The sequence below is a fragment of the Globicephala melas genome, chromosome 10 (genome assembly GCF_963455315.2).
Source record: "Globicephala melas chromosome 10, mGloMel1.2, whole genome shotgun sequence".
In the NCBI taxonomy this organism is placed as follows: domain Eukaryota; kingdom Metazoa; phylum Chordata; class Mammalia; order Artiodactyla; family Delphinidae; genus Globicephala; species Globicephala melas.
This window is the reverse complement of record NC_083323.1, coordinates 94,366,387-94,387,705: the sequence shown is the minus strand read 5'-3', so window position 1 is coordinate 94,387,705 and position 21,319 is coordinate 94,366,387. Positions and strand designations below refer to the sequence as shown.

The following is a 21,319-nucleotide window of genomic DNA, read 5'->3' as shown; positions in this document are numbered from 1 at the left end:
AACGCACACACACAACGCACACACACATACATGCACATACACACGAATTGTCATATACTCTCAGAAAAGTTCAGTTATCAAAACACTATACTTTCAGGCTTTCAGTTACTGTGACGCCATCTTCCCTTAACCAGGATTTATTGGTTTCATTGATTTTGAGACCTATCCAGCCTTTCATTTCAAGCATGAATAAAATTTCCAATTGGGAAAAGAAATCATAAACCAGAAATGTGTGCGTATTATAATCCACTCCTTTCTGGCTCAGCTGTTATTGGTTAAAGTTCTCCCAAGGGCTTGCACCACATCCACTTAGTATTAATAAGATTTTTTCTCAAGGTATCTCATTTGTTAATGTGGTTTTCTTCTAGCATTAAATGTTCAAAAAGTGGAGTTTCTCCCTAAGAAAATTGAGTCAAAGTAAGAAAATATCATACACTTTTGAGAACCTTCAGTTTTCCCAAATTATGGTGTCAATCACTAATGCTTTGAAACCAGATATAGTTATAGTATAACAAAAAAAACAGAAGTGTCTGCCCTACCAGCTCTTCCTTGATACCGATCTTTAGAAGGTGAGAATTCAGCTCTGCACAGGCAGCATGGCTCTCCGCCCGGGTTTTGGATTTATTGGAAAGAAGATAAGAGCTATTTCCAAATCCAATCCAGTGGGTTGAACAAAGATCACAGGAACATTCTAGAAAATGTAAACATATTTAATGTGTACTCTGTACTATGAATAACTACTACTAACACAATTACTATATCTTTGTGTTTGTTTTACAGATGGATATTAGAGAGAAAGCAAAACAAGCATTTTTTGTAACATTTCTGGGCAAGTTTTACACAAACCATAGTTAACAATAATTAATATTTAGCTCATGTTTTGAATTTTTCTACTAAAAATTTGTATAAAATTTTACCCACAAGGAAAATGCATTCCAAATAATATTATACAATTGTTTGATGTGATTAAAATTACATATGCAGGGCTTCCCTGGTGGCGCAGTTGTTGAGGGTCCGCCTGCCGATGCAGGGAACACGGGTTCGTGCCCTGGTCCGGGAAGATCCCACAAGCCGCGGAGCGGCTGGGCCCGTGAGCCATGGCCGCTGAGCCTGCGCGTCCGGAGCCTGTGCTCTGCAACGGGAGAGGCCACAACAGTGAGAGGCCCGCGTACCGCAAATAAATAAATAAATAAAAATTATATATGCATATTGAAAAGGCTAAAAAATATATAATCATATGAACACAAAAAGCAATTAATGAACTATTGCACTTTTGTCAGAAATTTTTATTATTAATTATTTTAAGTATATGGAATAAAATTCAGTAACTAATTTCATAAAAACTTATACTTCAACTGTTTAATAAACATATGCAATTTGCATATTTTAATAATCTTTTTTATAATCATCAAAAACATACAGTTAGGGAAGGGGATCAAGGCAGTGGAGTAGGAGAATGTGGAACTCATCTCCCCCCACAAACACATCAAAAATACATCTACATGTGGAACAGTTCTCATGGAAAGCTAACTGGAAACTAGCAGAACTACACAACCAAAGTTGCAAGAAACCTATAACTGGGTAGGATGGGAAAAAAAGACATTGGCTCGGGACCTGCACCCCTGGGAGGGATCTGAAAAAAAAAAAAAAAAAAAAAGGACTCTCAACCTGAGGAGCGAGCAGGGTGAGCCACAATCTAGGCATCCTAGTCCTGGGTCCTGCACAAAGGAGACAAGCCCTCTTGCCTGCTGGGAAAACTGCTGGGACAGACAGAAGGGTTGGAGAAGCCTAGATGCTACTCATAAGGAGTGTGCACATGTTGGTTTGCCAACAGTCAGGTGGAGAGAGCCTTGCACTGGTGGCTGCCTCATCACCACACTTCTCAATCCGAAGGGGCAAACACCGCAGCCCTGCTCACTCCACACCACAGCTGGGGAGCAGATCCAGCACCTGGCAGGGCAATGATGGCCACTGAACAGAGAGGAAGTCCCTCGTCACACCCTGCACGAGCATTTGATCCTCCAATGCCAATGACAGTCTCTATCAAGGTGATCGTGGCTAGCACACCCTGAGGAAAGAAGTGGCTGGCAGCTCTCACACCAAAGACACTGAATACACACAGCCTCCACGGGAATGCTCCCACATAAAAACACGCCTTCAAGACCACAATAGACAACTGTTTCCCCTAAATTCATAGAGTCATAGAAATTTAAGTGAAATCTAAGGGCAGAGGAACTACTCCCAACCAAAAGAGCAAGAGAAATCCCCTGAAAGAACAAAATAAAACAGAGCTCACCAGCCTACCAGACCCCAAGTTCAAGAAGGTGGTAATAAAAACGCTAACTGAATTAAGAAAGATTGTCAACAGAAATGCAGATCACTGTAACAAGGAACTAAAAACTACAAGGAAGAGCCAATCAAAAATAGATAACTCAATTACTGGATAAAAAGCAATCTCGGGGCTTCCCTGGTGGCGCAGTGGTTGAGAGTCTGCCTGCCGATGCACGGGACATGGGTTCATGCCCGGGTCCGGGAAGATCCCACATGCTGCGGAGCGGTTGGGCCCGTGAGCCATGGCCACTGAGCCTGCGCGTCCGGAGCCTGTGCTCCGCAACGGGAGAGGCCACAACAGGGAGAGGCCTGCGTACCGCAAAAAAAAAAAAGCAATCTCAAAGCAATGAATAGCCAACTAAATGACACAGAAGAATGAATAAGTGATCTAGAAGATAGAAAAATGGAAATCACCCAATCAGAACAGCAGACAGAAAGACAAGGAAAGAAAAACAAAAGCAACGTATGAGATCTATGGGATAATATAAAGCATGCCAACGTACACATAATAGGGGTTCCAGAAGGAGAAGAGAGAAAAAAGGGGATGAAAAGTGTATTTGAAGAAATTATGGCTGAAAACTTCCCAAACCTAAAGAAGGAAACAGATATACAGGAACAGGAAGCACAGAGGCTCCCAACTCTCAGCCATAAAAAGAAGGAAATCTTCCATTTGCAACAAAATGGGTGGACCTTGAGGGCATTGTACTAAGTCAGACAAATACACTATGATTTTACTTATATGGAATCTAAAAAAAAAGTCATAGAAACAGACAGATTTGTGGTTGCCAGAGGTGAGGTGTGGTGGTGAGGGAAGTAGGTGAAAATGGTCAAAATGTACAAACTTCCAGTTGTAAAATAAATAAATTCTGGGGAGGTAAAGTGTGGTGACTATAGGTAATAATACCATGTTGTATATTTGAAAGTTGATAAGAGAGTAGATCTTAAAAGTCCTCATCAGGACTTCCCTGGTGGCGCAGTGGTTAAGAATCCGCCTGCCAAAGCAGGGGACACGGGTTCCAGCCCTGGCCCGGGAAGATCCCACATGCCTCGGGAAGATCCCACATGCCTCGGAGCAACTAAGCCTGTGCGCCGCAACTACTGAACCTGTGCTCTAGAGCCCGTGCGCCACAACTACTGAAGCCCGAATGCCTAGAGCCCATGCTCTGCAACAAGAAAAGCCACCACATTGAGAAGCCCACGCACCACAGCAAACAGTAGCCCCCGCTCGCTGCACCTAGAGAAAGCCCGCACGCAGCAACGAAAATCCAACACAGCCAAAAATAAATAAATAAAATTTAAAAATAAAGTAGTCCTCTTATTAAAAAAAAGTCCTCATCAAAAGAAAAAAATTATAACAATATATGGTGATGGGTTTTAACTAGACTTATTTTGATGATCATTTCAGAATATATACAAGTGTCAAATCATTATATTGTACCCCTTAAACTAATATAATGTTGCATGTCAATTATAGCTCAAAAAATTCTCTTTGAGGTAAATAGTAAAGAGTATAACAGAGAAGGCATATGTTTGCTTTTGCTCATCACAATTTCACCAACAGTGTATGAGTCTTCCTTTAATCTGCTCATTTTTCTAACTTTTTAAAATTTTCATATTTTAAAAAATCTATACTAATCTTTGAAATTTGAAATAATGTACCATTATTTAATTACAATTTTTTCTAATTGCCCGTGAAAGTGAGCATCTTTTCATATATTAATTATACTTTAAATTTCTTCTTTAAGATTTTCTCTCATTCATATCTTGCTTCCACCCTCAGCCTACATATTGTTCTTTTTTTTTCTTTCTTTCTCCCATTAATTATTCAACTGCATGGGTTCCTTTTGCAATCATTCAAAAGCAATTTAGTATGCAGAACAGAAACATACTTCTGAGCAATTTGCTGTGATATTTTGCTGCTCATTATGAAATAATAACCAGAATCATAACATATTATTTTTTTACTTCAGTTTTTATTTTCCCACTGTTTACACACCCTCAATGACCTGATTTTTTCTCTCCCAAATAAAACTTTATTACTTTATTCCTTGCCTCAGGCTCTGTTTCTTAAAACATCCAGGAAAAGACTAAGTTTGTGTTTGGTCCTTTTGTACTTTCCGTATCAGTTTTTGTGTCTTTAATTCCACTTTTCAAGGCTTTACATATTTGAAAGACATCTAATTTTCATTCTGTATCTGATACTTCAATTACCTGGATGTATTAGCGTCTAATTTCTTTTTTTTGTTGTTGTTGTTTTTTGTTCTTTTTTTTTCTTTTTTAAAAAATTTTTTTCAATCTTTACCAATTTATTTTATACAAAACAGTAGCAATGTAGAATATGGGAATTATCTTCCACTGCCACACACGCAAGTTGTGAACATTCCAAGCCAATGTATACAGTTTGGAGGGGAAGGCTAAACAATAGCATCAACCATGCTACTGAACATAGGAATTTTTTATCTAAAAAGACTAAAAATTAGATAGCAATGTCTTCTTAATATTGCTGTCATCATTGAAGACGGAAGAAACATAAAAAGTGACCTTTTTTAAGATTAAAAAAAAGGAAAAACCAAGAGGCTGCTACAACACTGCCATACAGTCAAACCATCATATTTCAATATTTGCATACTTGATAGCAGCATTATTTTTACTGAACCGTGTGCACCTACATTTAGAAATACATCAAAGCAAAATATTGTGGCAGTCATCCATCAAGATTCAAAAGAAAGAAAACAAAAAATAACTCTAGGATGAACATACTATATGTAGGTGAACATTTATGGAGACTGAATCTAATATCTACATTCTTGGACTGTTCCATTCTGCCCCAATAAAAGTCTCAACTCAAATTGTCAACTGTGCATTTTTTGGAGGATTTGAGTTTTTCCAGTTCTTATTATACTGCATGCTTGGAACAAAGAGGGTCATAATAAATCCTTCTACACAATGAACTTTAAGTAGACAGTTGAAAATAAATTTACTACTTGTAAACACACACAAAAAGAAAAATACAAGATTCTTTTTATTTTTAAACAATCAGTGCTTCCAAAAGCACATTATCTTCTATATCGACCTCTCTCCCCTCGGTCTCTGTCCCGATCACATAATCGCTCTCTTTCTCTTTCTCTATCACGTCCTCTATCTCGTTCTCTGTCTCTTCTGTTATCTCTGGGGCGGTCTCGCTCTCGCTCCCGATCTCTTTCACGAGGTCTACTTCTCCGACCACTGACAACAGCTTGTGTTCGACGAAGGAAATCATCCACCCTCATATCATAATCATGTACTCGTTTATCTCTGTATCTTGCTTCATGTGGTACTGGGGGATGTCCTGAGTAGGGGGGATGAGCTTGAGGAGGTGGAGCATGGTGCTGATAGTAAGGATGGTGTGGAGGTTGTTCCATTCCAGGATAAGGAGTCATTCCTTGCCAAGGTGGTGGTGGTCCCATGTTATGAAATTCCCTCACATAATCATTGTAGGACCCATTTAAAAACACATCTCGGCGAACTCCTGAAAACCGTCTATCTACTTCCTGGTATCGTGGATCCTTTAAATACCCTGGTCTCTGATGAAACTCAGGGGCATAGTCAATCCTTGGTTTCTTTCTGCTGTTATGAATATCATAATCTTCTGGTCGACGCCTTCCCACATCCCGGACTGGTTCTCGACGGGATGGACGTCCTCTTGACCGGGGCTGAGAATGCATTCTTCTCTTGTGACGCATTTTATGAATGACCTGATACAAGTCAATACTTTCATCAGGGGGAAATAGAAGACAAAGCTGGGTTCCACATTCAAGTTCAATTTCCTGTCCATCACGTCCGATCTTTACTGGCTTATGTTCATTCCAAGGATTGGTGAGATGAGCCGACTTAGTGAAGGGTAATTCACGCCTGCAAATCCAGTCAATTTTAAAGACGCCTCCCAGCATTTTAGCATTCATTCCTGCTGGAAGCACCCAATGTATAGGAGATCCTCCATGGTGTGATTCTGAAGAAAGTCTTGCAAATCCTTGAAATTTTCCACTCTCTCTCACAGAAAATATTAAGATAACACTCCTTGCAGATCTGAATGCAGCATTTAATTTCTTCTCATTTACTGGCAGTGTAGACCATACACCCTTAGCTTTGGCAAGGGACACATTCTCATGGTTGTTACTCTTTATGAGAAAAAATCTCGCATCCTGTAGGACATATTTGAGTTTACTGGTTTGATCTTTTCGGACAGCACGAACGGAAGATGATAATTTCTCATGCTTCTTTTCTGAACCTGCATATGACTCTGATGCAGAGCTTCCACTTCTATCAAAAACAACAGGAGATATGCCTCTAGCTCTCTTCCTTTCCTTTTCTCATCTGATCCATCTGTTCCTGAACCAGATCTGACAGACCCATCCGTGAAGGAAACAGATTCAGAATCGGAGTCGCTAGCCTCACTCCGGGTGTCATAATCATTTCCCTCTTCCTTCTGGTCTCTCTCATCCTGTTCATATTCTTCTTCTTCCTCCTCCTCCTCTTCCTCCTCCTCCTCCTCTTCCTCTTCTTCTTCCTCCTCTTCCTCCTCTCCATCATCATCCACCTCTTCATCTTCCTCTGCATCTTCTTCTACTTCTTCATCTTCCTCCACATCTTCCACCCCTTCCTCCTCATTCTCAGTGTTGTTGCCTTGCTCATCAGAAGAACCACTGCTGCCAGTCTCATGGTCAGAGCCATATTCTTCAGAGTTCACTTCCTCCTTGGAAGACTGGCTGGATCTGCTTGCACGTCTATCCACTTCAAGCCCAATTCTCTCAGAACCATCTGGTGTAGGGGATTTGACCCTCCTTTCAGGATCCCTTTTCCGCAGACATGTTTTCTCAGATAGACTCTTATAAGATTCTCTGGAGGCACTGCTTGACAAACGAATCTTCCGATCAGCTTCTAGACGTTTGTTTCTTTCAGATCTTTGATATTCCTCATTTTTATACTCTGTGACTGACTTTCCTTTTGTACTAACCATTCTTTTGTTATTGCTGACTGATGAGCTCAGTGGCTTAGAAATCAATTGTCTTGAATGAACAGAAGGCTTTTGTCGCTTTGTGTCAGTAGATTCCATTCGGTCACTTTTTCTTTTTGAACCCTTTTTCTCATTTTTATCTTGTTCACTCTCTGGATTATAGAGTTCATCGTCCTGTTCTGGTACTTCAGTCAAAATATCATCTAGAACATTAAGTTCTCCATCTTTCTCCTCTCGGCTGTCGGCCGCCATTGCTCCCCTCTTGTTTTCGCTGCTGCCGCCGCAGCCGCCACCACCGCTTCGACGCGACTCGCGCGGGTGCCGCAGCCGCGGCAGCAGAACCACAGGCGCGTCCGTCAGTCCGTCCGCTGGGCTTGCGCGCTTCGCACGTTAGCCTCTACCACTCACCCTTCCCGACCCACCCTTTCTCCCCACTTCTTCCCTTTCTCCCTTTTCCCCTTTCCTCCTTTCACTCCTGCCTCCCCCACCCCAGGCCCAGCCTTCCCGTTGGGGCTTAGGAACGGGAGGCGGTAACGGGGAGGGAAGGGAAACAGATGGCGACAGCGGGCGGCGCTAAAATGGAGCCTGCTTCCTGCGTGAAACAATCCCCCTCCCAAAATGCCCTGCGCTGTTATCTGCGCTTTGTTATCTCAGCTAAGTACTGTTATGACTTTTTCCCTATGCAATTTGGTATTTTAAATTAGTTTTTATATATGACAATCATCTGGACCTGAGCTAGTGTCCTTTTCTTAGATGGATCATCTGCATGTACTTTCTCTGTGATGATTTGGGGTCCTACCAACCCAGGATCACACAGGGAATATAACCTTAAATTCTAAGTGAGTCTGCCTAAGAAATTACAGAAAGGTCTGTATAGTCAACTAGAACTTGAGCTAATATAGAAAAAACTGTTTTAATATCCTCAAGCTTTACATGAGAAACTAATTTTTAACTCTTTTGCTCAAGCTAAGTGAAAGCCTCATTCTCTATCTCTGTTGTAGCGGTTCAATCCAGACTGTACAGTTATTAACATTGGAAATAACCCCAGAGAGTGGTAACTTCAGAGTCAGAATGCTTCTCTCGTTTCAAGCTTTCTCTCCATTTTTGGCCCTTGATGATTTCCGCTGTTTTATCAGAAACCTAGATGTAAAACTAAAATTTAAATTAAAAAAATTGTATCCATCTAGACATCTGGATCTAATGAGGAGAAAAAGGGAAGCTGAACTTCACTAATACATAAACTTAGATGCCTGAGCTGTTAAGCACCATCCCTTAGGTAGAAATTAGAGCAGCAACGCTGGTTCCCTGCCACCTGTCGACTGTAACCCTGAACCTCTTCCCTCCTACGAGAGAGTAGAGCTTGAGTTGCATCTCTTGACTTTTAAAGCTAGAAATTCAACTAAAGTAGTAGTAAAGGAATAAGAAGTAAAAATAAAAAAGAAAGAGGACTATGGAAAGACTAGGAAAACATTAGTAGAAAACAAAGCTATGGGAGAATTTACCTCTGAGGAATAGGACTAAAGAGAGGAAGAAGAGTTAGCTTCACTGCTTTTAATTATGTCTTCCTGTGCTATTTTTAAATCCACTTGGTTGAGTTACAATTTACACACAATAAATTACATTGTTTTGAAGTACACACTTTGATGAGTTTTGATGAATGAATATACCTTTGTAACTTCCTCCCCATTTAAAATTTAGAATATTTCCATCACCTCAAAAGTTAACTCATGTCAATTCCCAACTAATGCCCCACACCTGCTTTACCCAAGCAACCACAGATCTGATTTACATCACTGTAAATTATTTTTCACTTTTGTATGCAATTCGTATACACACAATCCTTCAATATCAACTCGTTTGCATCTTATGTCACTCAACATAATGTTTTTGAGTTTTATTCAGGTTGTGTGTATAGGGATTTCATTCTTTTTCATTGCTGACTTGTCCATCATATGACTAACCCACAATTTGTAATCCATTCATCTGGTGATTTACTTTTGGATTGCTTATAATTTTTAGTTTTTATAAATAAATTGTCTATCAACATTTTTGCACATGTCTTATGTGGACATATCTCTTCATGTCTCTTTTTTAAATGTTTAAGAGTGAAATTGTTGGGGATTTGCACCAGTACAGTTAACTCCATGTCCTTGTTACTGTCAGTCCTTTCAAATTGTAACCATTTTGGATGGTTGTGTAGTGGTAACTCACTGGGGTCATAAGTTGCATTTCCTTAATTATTTACTATTTGATTGCTTTTTATTTTCAGATTAGGTGAATTGAAGAAAAACAAGCAATATGAACAGCTAATATTTGGCATTAATATTTTTTTTCTGGGAGACATCAAGAAGTTTTGAAAAGCAATCACTAATTTAAATAAAAAATTAACAGCTGCTGGGTCTAGTCTCCTGTTTATTGCATCTATTGAGATTTTCCCTTTTTTATTCAAAGAATTTATTTTTAATAAGACTTTCAATTAGTTCTTTCCATATTTTTACTCCATTATTTTAATTTCCTTCCATTTTCTTTTTTTTTTTTATTTGCTTATAGGGACTATTCATCAGGAATACTCATGAGGAATGCCTTTAGTCTCAATGACAAAGGAACCCTACACTTTTGATTTTTGTGTGTGGAAGAGATATTTTTCTTGGTAAATGCATCTGTGCTGAGAATCTTACACTGTTCATGAAAAAGCAAATATTTCTCTGAAAAGACGACAGAGGGGAACCATCCCGACTTCCTGAAAAAACAGACTCAATTAGGAAAGTTCTCTCTTTCCCTCTCCCCCTCTTCCCCCCCCCACTGTGCCCCACCTGTGCTGTTTTTTAAGTGCTTAATTTACTGATAAGGATTTGAATAAACCCGCGATAAGTGAAAAAAAGAGAATTGAAAACAAAAACAGCTTTCTATATTATGGCTATTGTATCTGGATGTATAAAAAAATTAATGTAAAATTTATACGCTTGTAATGTCATAAATGTTAGAGGAATAATATCCGTCAGAGAAAGCTAGAAAGAAAAAAGTGTTAATGAGACACAACTCCCTTGCTTTTCATTTGTTTTCTTTTTGCCTTTTTGACCCCCTTCACACATTTCTCTCGCGCCCCACCTTAATATAATTTAAATCCCATTTTCTCCTAATAATAATCAAATTGCAAACAATAATTATCTTTTATACATAATACTTTGGGTCTTTTCACATTCTCTTATGTCTTCTTTCTTATTTTGCCCAATATTAATATTTCCTTGATAAAACATTGACCATACCATAAAACAGCATTTTTCTATCATGATTCACGAAGTTTTGTGGCTGTCAGGAAGGCAAACCCTTTAGTTCCAATGATCAATATTAGAAGTGGATTGAACAGAAAGAATACTCATCACCATTTTTAGAAGATAGTATGGGAACAGGTGATCTTTTTCAGTTTTGTTCTTCTCTGCTACAAAATACTGTGGTAAAAATTATGGTAGTAATTAGTTCTGTATAGGATAAAATAATTAAGACAACGTAAAAATCAGTCTTGAAAGCAAATCATTGAAATGTATTATGTTACTGATTTTAATAAAAACAGATTATTTTCTTAATTACTTACAGTTTGCAAGCGAGGCACCCACTGTTGTCATCCAGACCACACACAAGATCCCTAGACTCCCAGCCACCAGTTGCCATGCTGTAGATCGGTGGTGTAACACTAAAGAAAACAGAAACAATGATGAAGTTTCATCGTTTCCCAGAAGTCATCAAATGTAAAATTTAAGACCATTGTGTTTCACCCTTAGAGGGCAACCATTCATTTTCTAATTCTTGAATGAGTTCATCCTGAATAAAACTATTTCTCAGCCACATTGAGAACCCTAGTTCTTTGATACCCAAACTTCCTCCCTATTAGCTTCTTGTTGACTTCAGTTCTTTCTTATCAGAAATGGACATACATTTCGTATGTACCTTTCTTGAGTCTTCCTCTACTCAAGCCTTATATGTTGCTTTTCTCTATGATAGACTTTTCACCCCCATCATCTCTATTTGCAACCTTACCTACTGAGTCTTTCCCACCCATTTCCATCCTCTTCTGGAAGATCCAGCCTTTTAAATCTAATTTCATTATGGACATTGTCCTCTGAAGTGATCAAGAGACAATTCAATGCCATATATGATCTGACTTTTACTGGATTAAACATTATTTTTCTTAATGGTGAGTAAGCTGTTAACTACTGTTGTTAACTACTTAGTCACTTAAGCTAGAAACCTTGTTATCTTATTCTACTCATTTCTCACCTTACCTCCAACTTCCAGTTAATCATGAAGTCATGTAAGCTCTACCGCCAAAATACTTTTTTTCTCCATAATCTGTCTTTCCCCTAACAAATTCTGTTAGTTCTTTGAAGCTAAGTGGTTATTGCTTCTTCATCTTTGTAGGTACCCTAAGTCCAGAGCAGGCCCACAGAACAAATTCAGAAATAGTTGTGGGACTGAGTTATATTGAACTGAATTGAAGACTAATATCAAGAATTATTTTAAAATAATTTTAAAATAACACAAAAAAAGGAATAGAATTTTCACAGTAGTTCTTACAAGTAATGCAATTCTGTAGGAATTTGAATCAATGCTATTTTAGAGGAAATGAACATAGTGAAGGACTATTTAAGAGACAAACAATTCCATGGTAATATCCTAAAATAATTAAGGAGAGTGTTGAAGATAGATAATTAGTGTAATGAGGCAATTTTATAGTGGTTTTGAGAGAAGTAATCTTCTAAACCCAAGAATCAAGATCTAGCAAATAACATAATATTGTACCTTTTCTTTTTTTCCTAAACAACCGTTTTCTGTGCTGAAGGTGAGAGGGCCTTGGAAAGTTCAGTTCCATGTAGTTTACTTGCTGTTCACTTGATTTGACACTTCTCTGTTTTGTCTTGGGTATTTTTTGCTTCTGTTGAGATTTGGAAAATTTTGGTTCTGTGTAGGTTACCTCTTGCTTGTTTACAATACCCTTGTTTTGCTTACTCTTAAACATTATTTTTTGAAAAGACTTAGATTGTTTCAGCTCAATCTTGATATCTTTCTGTGTCTCTCTTTAATATCTATGCAATAGAGAAATGTGAGGAAAAGAGTTACATGGTGACTGTATCAGCTCAGACAGTGAAAATTGCCTTCATTCTGATGTACAAGTAAACATTTAGGTATAACATTAAAAGGGTAAAAAAGGGAGGAAATGAGAGACTAAATCTCTCTCCCAACTTTGCAGTCCTTATTCAGAAGAATAATTTTATTCCCCTTTAATGAGATTATACATTTCATTTCCTCTTTGAATCAGGTTTTGAAAGGAGCAGATTAAGGAGTAGATATGTTTTTCCCTCTCAACATTCTCTGTATAATGAATCATGTTGACAATGTGTAGACTATGGCTAAAACACAACTACATTAACAAAGTGTTGATTATTTAAATTTAATATTAAAGTTTTTATTTCAAATCAGGTTGGCATAAAGTTTATTGTATCACTGAAATAACCCATTACTCAGTAGATTCTTTACTAATAGAGGAAAACCCCAACTCTTTCAAGAACTGGGTAGAGTCTACATTTGTACAATAACCATGTAGCTCTCAATCTGCCAGCCTAACGTCTTTTTTCTACTTAACTAGATTATATTTACCTACAGGCACATACTCACACACAGAGGCAGACACACAGACCATCTAAATTAAAGAGACAAGGCCAATGAATCACCAAAAATAAACAAAAGAAATTAAAAGGTAATGTATAAAATTTTTTTAATTTATTCAATCTCATTAATAAAGAAAGAAAGCAAATGAAAAGAATAGAACAACTTTCACCTGTGAGAACACTAAATAACTGATACTTTTCTGAATTGGCAAATGACTGTGAGTATAAAATTGTCGATAGTTATTAAAACATAAAATATACAGGCTTTTTACCAGCAATTCTATTTTAAGTAATTTATCTTACAAAATATTTTTTAAATATTCAAAGTTGTGTAGCACCTGTTTTTGGTTTTATTTACTAAAAGCTAAATTGGAAAAACAAAAGAACAAAAAGTTGTCAAGAGAACGGTTCACAATTAAGGGAGTTGTTAAAGTTATGAGACATTTATACCCTAGTATACCATTGTTTAATATAACAAATATTATTTTAAATTTTTATTTATTTATTTATTTATGGCTGTGTTGGGTCTTTGTTTCTGTGCATGGGCTTTCTCTAGTTGTGGCAAGGGGGGGGCCACTCCTCATCGCGGTGCGCAGGCCTCTCACTATCGCAGCCTCTGTTGTTGTGGAGCACAGGCTCCAGACGCACAGGCTCAGTAATTATAGCTCACGGGCCCAGATGCTCTGCGGCATGTGGGGTCTTCCCAGACCAGGGCTCGAACCCGTGTTCCCTGTATTGGCAGGCAGATTCTCAACCACTGTGCCACCAGGGAAGCCCAACAAATATTACTGATGTGTAAAGCAAAATAATAGATTTGTAACGTGCTATGTCTTTGGTGGTTACTTGTAGGTAGAGTTTTGGCAGGTTTGCACTGCTCTCAATTTTATTGAAAATTAAAGAACATATGTTAAAATCTATTTAAAGGTGAAAATTTGAGTATTTAAAAATATTGAATAATAAATAATTTTATACATAGGGCCTTTTCTATATTTACCCTTCTATAAATTTACTGAGTAAACTCAAAACAACTGGGATAAAGTTATTTTCAAATTAAGAATTTTTTACACTTCCTCAAATTGTTTTCTGAAAGTTTTGACCAATTCATTTAGCACCAGCAAAAATGATATTTAAGAGGAATTGGCATTGTAAGAATGTTGCTGTTTAAATATTTAGAACAATTAAACTATTTTTTGTACCAGAAAAGGAAGAAAAATGACTATTGTTTTTGAAAATAAATAATTGAATAAGCTGATCTAGAAAATGTTAAAAGCGATAGAATCAGGTGGAATATTGGTTCAAATTGAAGCATTACATAGACTTAGATCTCTAATTTCACAACATATAATTGAACAAATTTCAGATAAACTAAAATGTTAAATGTAAACCATGAGATGATAAAACTGATAAACGACTGAAAGAAAGTATAAGTAAATAGTTATAACTTTCTAGTCACACACAGACAAGAAAGAGAGTTAGGTTAAATTATAGAAACATCATTTTCTTGCTAATGTAAAGATTTTTATCAATAATAATCACACTAAAAGACTTTTATTTCATCACTAACCAAAGAAATACAAACTACTATATTAATGATATACATTTTCACCTACAGAATCAGTAAATATTTATAAGCCAAATGCAACCACACAGAGTTGGACAAAGTGCAGGAAAACAGGCATTCATTTACACGGACTTTTGGTTAATCTAAATCTTTCCCTTCTGGAAAATAATTTGTCAGTATGTAAATATCAAAACCAAATAATAAAAACATCTACTGATAAAAGATTTCAAAATAATGTGAAAATGATGGGTTATTTCAAAAAAGAGCCTAAATAGTTGGAAAATAAAACGACAGAAAAATTCCAAGACAAAGAAACAAAAAAGTTCAAGGGATAGCTGGGTTCATACTCCACAACATTGTTTACAAAATGAGCATGTAACATAATTTTACAAAAATTATTTTTTCCTAAACTATCATTTAATACATTCTGAGTTAATTGTTGAAAGTAGTGTTAAAAAGTTACATACATTTTTAACTTCTTGAGAGAAGGAAATAAACAAAAGTAATACTCAGTGACTTGAAGAATAAATTTAAAAATAAATTTTGTAGGGGCTTCCGGGAAGATGGCGGAAGAGTAAGACGCTGAGATCACCTTCTTCCCCACAGATACACCAGGAATACATCTACACGTGGAACAACTCCTACAGAACACCTACTGAACGCTGGCAGAAGACCTCAGACCTCCCAAAAGCCAAGAAACCCCCCACGTACCTGGGTAGGGCAAAAGAAAAAAGAATAAACAGAGACAAAAGGATAGGGACGGGTCCTGCACCAGCGGGAGAGAGCTGTGAAGGAGGAAAAGTTTCCACACACTAGGAAGCCCCTTCGCGGGCGGAGACCTCGGGTGGTGGAGGCGGGGAGCTTCGGGGCCGCGGAGGAGAGCACAGCAACAGGGGTGCGGAGGGCAAAGCGGGGAGATTCCCGCACAGAGGATCGGGCCGACCGGCACTCACCAGCCCGAGAGGCTTGTCTGCTCACCCGCCGGGGCGGGCGGGGCTGGGAGCTGAGGCTCGGGCTTCGGTCGGAGCAGGGAGAGGACTGGGGTTGGCGGCGTGAACACAGCCTGCAGGGGGTTAGTGCGCCACGGCTGGCCGGGAGGGAGTGCAGCGAAAAGTCTGGAGCTGCCGAAGAGGCAAGAGACTTTTTCTTGCCTCTTTGTTTCCTGCTGCGCGAGGAGAGGGGATTAAGAGCGCTGCTTAAAGCAGCTCCAGAGACGGGCGCGAGTCGCGGCTAAAAGCACGGACCCCAGAGACGGGCGGGAGACACTAAGGCTGCTGCTGCCGCCACCAAGAAGCCTGTGTGCGAGCACAGGTTACTCTCCACACACCCCTTCCGGCTGGTGCAACGTCACGGTGACCTCTGCCGCCGCTGGCTCGCCCCGCCCTCCATGCACCCCCCCCCCCGCCCCCCCCCCCCGCCACCGCCCGAGTGAGCCAGAGCCCTCGAATCAGCGGCTCCTTTAACCCCGTCCTGTCTGAGCAAAGAACAGACGCCCTCAGGCGACCTACATGCAGAGGTGGGGCCAAATCCAAAACTGAGTCCCCGGAAGCTGTGAGAACAAAGAAGAGAAAGGGAAATCTCTCCCAGCAGCTGCAGAAGCAGCGGATTAAAGCTCCACAATCAACTTGATGTCTGTGGAATATATGAATACACAACGAATCATCCCAAATTGAGGAGGTGGACTTTGAGAGCAAGATTTATGCTGTATAGCTTTGCTTCCACCATTTGTCCTAGGGTTCTATCCGTCCGTTGTTTTTATGTTTCTTTTCCTTAATAATTATTTTTTATTTTAATAACTTTATTATATTTTATCTTTATTTTATTTTACTTTATCTTCTTTCTTTCTTTTTTTCCTTCCTTCCCTCCTTCCTTCCTCCCTCCCTCCCTCCCTTTCTTTCTTTCTTTCTTTCTACTTCTACTAATTCTTTCTTTCTACTTTTTTTCCCTTTTATTCTGAGCCGTGTGGATGAAAGGCTCTTGGTGCTGCAGCCAGGAGTCAGTGCTGTGCCTCTGAGGTGGGAGAGCCAACTTCAGGACACTGGTCCACAAAAGACCTCCCAGCTCCACATAATATCAAACAGCAAAAATCTCCCAGAGATCTCCATCTCAACACAAGCACCCAGCTTCACTCAACGACCAGCAAGCTACAGTGCTGGACATCCTATGCCAAACCACTAGCAAGACAGGAACACAACACCACCCATTAGCAGAGAGACTGCCTAAAATCATAATAAGGCCACAGACACCCCAAAACACACCACCAGACGTGGACCTGCCCACCAGAAAGACAAGATCCAGCCTCATCCACCAGAACACAGGCACTAGTCCCCTCCACCAGGAAGCCTACACAACCCACTGAACCAACCTTAGCCACTAGGGACAGACACCAAAAACAACGGGAACTACGAGCCTGCAGCCTGCAAAAAGGAGACCCCAAACACAGTAAGATAAGCAAAATGAGAAGACAGAAAAACACACAGCAGAAGGAGCAAGATAAAAGCCCACCAGACCTAACAAATGAACAGGAAATAGGCAGTCTACCTGAAAAAGAATTCAGGATAATGATAGTAAAGATGAACCAAAATGTTGGAAATAGAATGGTCAAATTGCAAGAAATATTTAACAAGGACCTAGAAGAACTAAAGATGAACCAAACAATGATGAACAACACAATAAATGAAATTAAAAATACTCTAGATGGGATCAATAGCAGAACAACTGAGGCAGAAGAACGGATAAGTGAACTGGAAGATAAAATAGTGGAAATAACTACTGCAGAGCAGAATAAAGAAAAAAGAATGAAAAGAACTGAGGACAGTCTCAGAGACCTCCGGGACAACATTAAATGCACCAACATTCGAATTATAGGGGTTCCAGAAGAAGAAGAGAAAAAGAAAGGGGCTGTGTAAATATTTGAAGAGATTATAGTTGAAAACTTCCCTAATATGGGAAGGGAACTAGTTAATCAAGTCCAGGAAGCACAGAGAGTCCCACACAAGATAAATCCAAGGAGAAATATGCCAAGACACATACTAATCACACTGTCAAAAATTAAATACAAAGAAAACATATTAAAAGCAGCAAGGGAAAAACAACAAATAACACACAAGGGAAGCCCCATAAGGTTAACAGCTAATCTTTCAGCAGAAACTCTGCAAGCCAGAAGGGAGTGGCAGGACATATTTAAAGTGATGAAGGAACCAACATTCGAATTATAGGGGTTCCAGAAGAAGAAGAGAAAAAGAAAGGGACTGAGAAAATATTTGAAGAGATTATAGTTGAAAACTTCCCTAATATGGGAAAGGAAATAGTTAATCAAGTCCAGGAAGCACAGAGAGTCCCATACAAGATAAATCCAAGGAGAAATACGCCAAGACACATATTAATCAAACTGTCAAAAATTAAATACAAAGAAAGCATATTAAAAGCAGCAAGGGAAAAACAACAAATAACACATAAGGGAATCCCCATAAGGTTAACAGCTGATCTCTCAGCAGAAACCCTACAAGCCAGAAGGGAGTGGCAGGACATACTGAAAGTGATGAAGGAGAAAAACATGCAGCCAAGACTACTCTACCCAGCAAGGATCTCATTCAGATTTGATGGAGAAATTAAAACCTTTACAGACAAGCAAAAGCTGAGAGAGTTCAGCACCACCAAACCAGCTTTACAACAAATGCTAAAGGATCTTCTCTAGGCAAGAAACACAAGAGAAGGAAAAGACCTATAATAACGAAACCAAAACAATTTAGAAAATGGGAATAGGAACATACATATCGATAATTACCTTAAATGTAAATGGACTAAATGCTCCCACCAAAAGACACAGATTAGCTGAATGGATACAAAAACAAGACCCTTATATATGCTGTCTACAAGAGACCCACTTCAGACCTAGAGACACATACAGACTGAAAGTAAGGGGATGGAAAAAGATATTCCATGCAAATGGAAGCCAAAAGAAAGCTGGAGTAGCAATTCTCATATCAGACAAAATAGACTTTAAAATAAGGACTATTAAAAGAGACAAAGAAGGACACTACATAATGATCAAGGGATCGATCCAAGAAGAAGATATAACAATTGTAAATATTTATGCACCCAACATAGGAGCACCTCAATACATAAGGCAAATACTAACAGCCATAAAAGGGGAAATCGACAGTAACACATGCATAGTAGGGGACTTAAACACCCCACTTTCACCCATGGACAGATCATCCAAAATGAAAATAAATAAGGAAACACAAGCTTTAAATGATACATTAAACAAGATGGACTTAATTGATATTTATAGGACACTCCATCCAAAAACAACAGAATACACATTTTTCTCAAGTGCTCATGGAACATTCTCCAGGATAGATCATATCTTAGGTCACAAATCAAGCCTTGGTAAATTTAAGAAAATTGAAATTGTATCAAGTATCTTTTCTGACCACAACGCCATGAGACTAGATATCAATTACAGGAAAAGATCTGTAAAAAATACAAACACATGGAGGCTAAACAATACACTACTTAATAATGAAGAGATCACTGAAGAAATCAAAGAGGAAATCAAAAAATACCTAGAAACAAATGACAATGGAGACACAACGACCCAAAACCTGTGGGATGCAGCAAAAGCAGTTCTAAGGGGGAAGTTTATAGCAATACAAGCCCACCTTAAGAAGCAGGAAACATCTCGAATAAACAACCTAACCTTGCACCTCAAGCAATTAGAGAAAGAAGAACAAAAAAAACCCCAAAGCTAGCAGAAGGAAAGAAATCATAAAAATCAGATCAGAAATAAATGAAAAAGAAATGAAGGAAACAGTAGCAAAGATCAATAAAACTAAAAGCTGGTTCTTTGAGAAGATAAACAAAATAGATAAACCACTAGCCAGACTCATCAAGAAAAAAAGGGAGAAGACTCAAATCAATAGAATTAGAAATGAAAAAGGAGAGGTAACAACTGACACTGCAGAGATAAAAGAGATCATGAGAGATTACTACAAGCAACTCTATGCCAATAAAATGGACAACCTGGAAGAAATGGACAAATTCTTAGAAATGCACAACCTGCCAAGACTGAATCAGGAAGAAATAGAAAATATGAACAGAACAATCACAAGCACTGAAATTGAAACTGTGATTAAAAATCTTCCAACAAAGAAAAGCCCAGGACCAGATGGCTTCACAGGCGAATTCTATCAAACATTTAGAGAAGAGCTAACACCTATCCTTCTCAAACTCTTCCAAAATATAGCAGAGGGAGGACCACTCCCAAACTCCTTCTACGAGGCCACCATCACCTTGATACCGAAACCAGACAAGGATGTCACAAAGAAAGAAAACTACAGGCCAATATCACTGATGAACATAGATGCAAAAATCCTCAACAAAATACTAGCAAACAGAATCCAACAGCACATTAAAAGGATCATACACCATGATCAAGTGGGGTTTATTCCAGGAATGCAAGGATTCTTCAATATACGCAAATCTATCAATGTGATAAACCATATTAACAAATTGAAGGAGAAAAACCATATGATCATCTCAATAGATGCAGAGAAAGCTTTTGACAAAATTCAACACCCATTTATGATAAAAACCCTGCAGAAAGTAGGCATAGAGGGAACTTTCCTCAACATAATAAAGGCCATATATGACAAGCCCACAGCAAACATCATCCTCAATGGTGAAAAACTGAAAGCATTTCCACTAAGATCAGGAACAAGACAAGGTTGCCCACTCTCACCACTATTATTCAACATTGTTTTGGAAGTTTTAGCCACAGCAATCAGAGAAGAAAAGGAAATAAAAGGAATCCAAATTGGAAAAGAAGAAGTAAAGCTGTCACTGTTTGCAGATGACATGATCCTATACATAGAGAACCCTAAAGATGCTACCAGAAAACTACTAGAGCTAATCAATGAATTTGGTAAAGTGGCAGGATACAAAATTAATGCACAGAAATCTCTGGCATTCCTATACACTAAGGATGAAAAATCTGAAAGTGAAATCAAGAAAACACTCCCATTTACCATTGCAACAAAAAGAATAAAATATCTAGGAATAAACCTACCTAAGGAGACAAAAGACCTGTATGCAGAAAATTATAAGACACTGATGAAAGAAATTAAAGATGATATAAATAGATGGAGAGATATACCATGTTCTTGGATTGGAAGAATCAACATTGTGAAAATGACTCTACTACCCAAAGCAATCTACAGATTCAATGCAATCCCTATCAAACTACCACTGGCATTTTTCACAGAACTAGAACAAAAACTTTCACAATTTGTATGGAAACACAAAAGACCCCGAATAGCCAAAGCAATCTTGAGAACGAAAGAAGGAACTGGAGGAATCAGGCTCCCTGACTTCAGACAATACTACAAAGCTACAGTCATCAAGACGGTATGGTACTGGCACAAAAACAGAAAGATAGATCAATGGAACAGGATAGAAAGCCCAGAGATAAACCCATGCACATATGGACACCTTATCTTTGATAAAGGTGGCAGTAATGTACAATGGAGAAAGGACAGCCTCTTCAATAAGTGGTGCTGGGAAAACTGGACAGGTACATGTAAAAGTAAGAGATTAGATCACTCCCTAACACCATACACAAAAATAAGCTCAAAATGGATTAAAGACCTAAATGTAAGGCCAGAAACTATCAAACTCTTAGAGGAAAACATAGGCAGAACACTCTATGACATAAATCAAAGCAAGATCCTTTCTGACCCACCTCCTAGAGTAATGGAAATAAAAACA

The 21,319-nt window shown here is 38.6% G+C and overlaps 2 protein-coding genes across 2 annotated transcripts in view; both read right to left on the bottom strand.

Annotated features, from left to right (window-relative positions):
• Positions 1–12,257, bottom strand: part of LOC132598036 (NKG2-A/NKG2-B type II integral membrane protein-like) — a 36,419-nt gene extending 24,162 nt beyond the window's left edge. The window contains exons 1-3 of the mRNA XM_060306990.1: positions 12,122–12,257; positions 10,917–11,015; positions 540–691 (exon numbers count right to left, since the gene is read on the bottom strand). The gene's annotated coding sequence lies outside the window, so the exon portion shown is untranslated. The remainder of the gene's footprint in view (positions 1–539; positions 692–10,916; positions 11,016–12,121) is intronic.
• LOC115850731 (YTH domain-containing protein 1-like) lies at positions 4,668–7,929 on the bottom strand. The gene is given in 3 exon segments (XM_030852403.2): positions 4,668–6,544; positions 6,599–6,679; positions 6,682–7,929. Coding segments are annotated over 3 exon segments (2,133 nt in total). The 5' UTR covers positions 7,577–7,929; the 3' UTR covers positions 4,668–5,387.
• Positions 12,258–21,319: the final 9,062 nt, after the last annotated feature.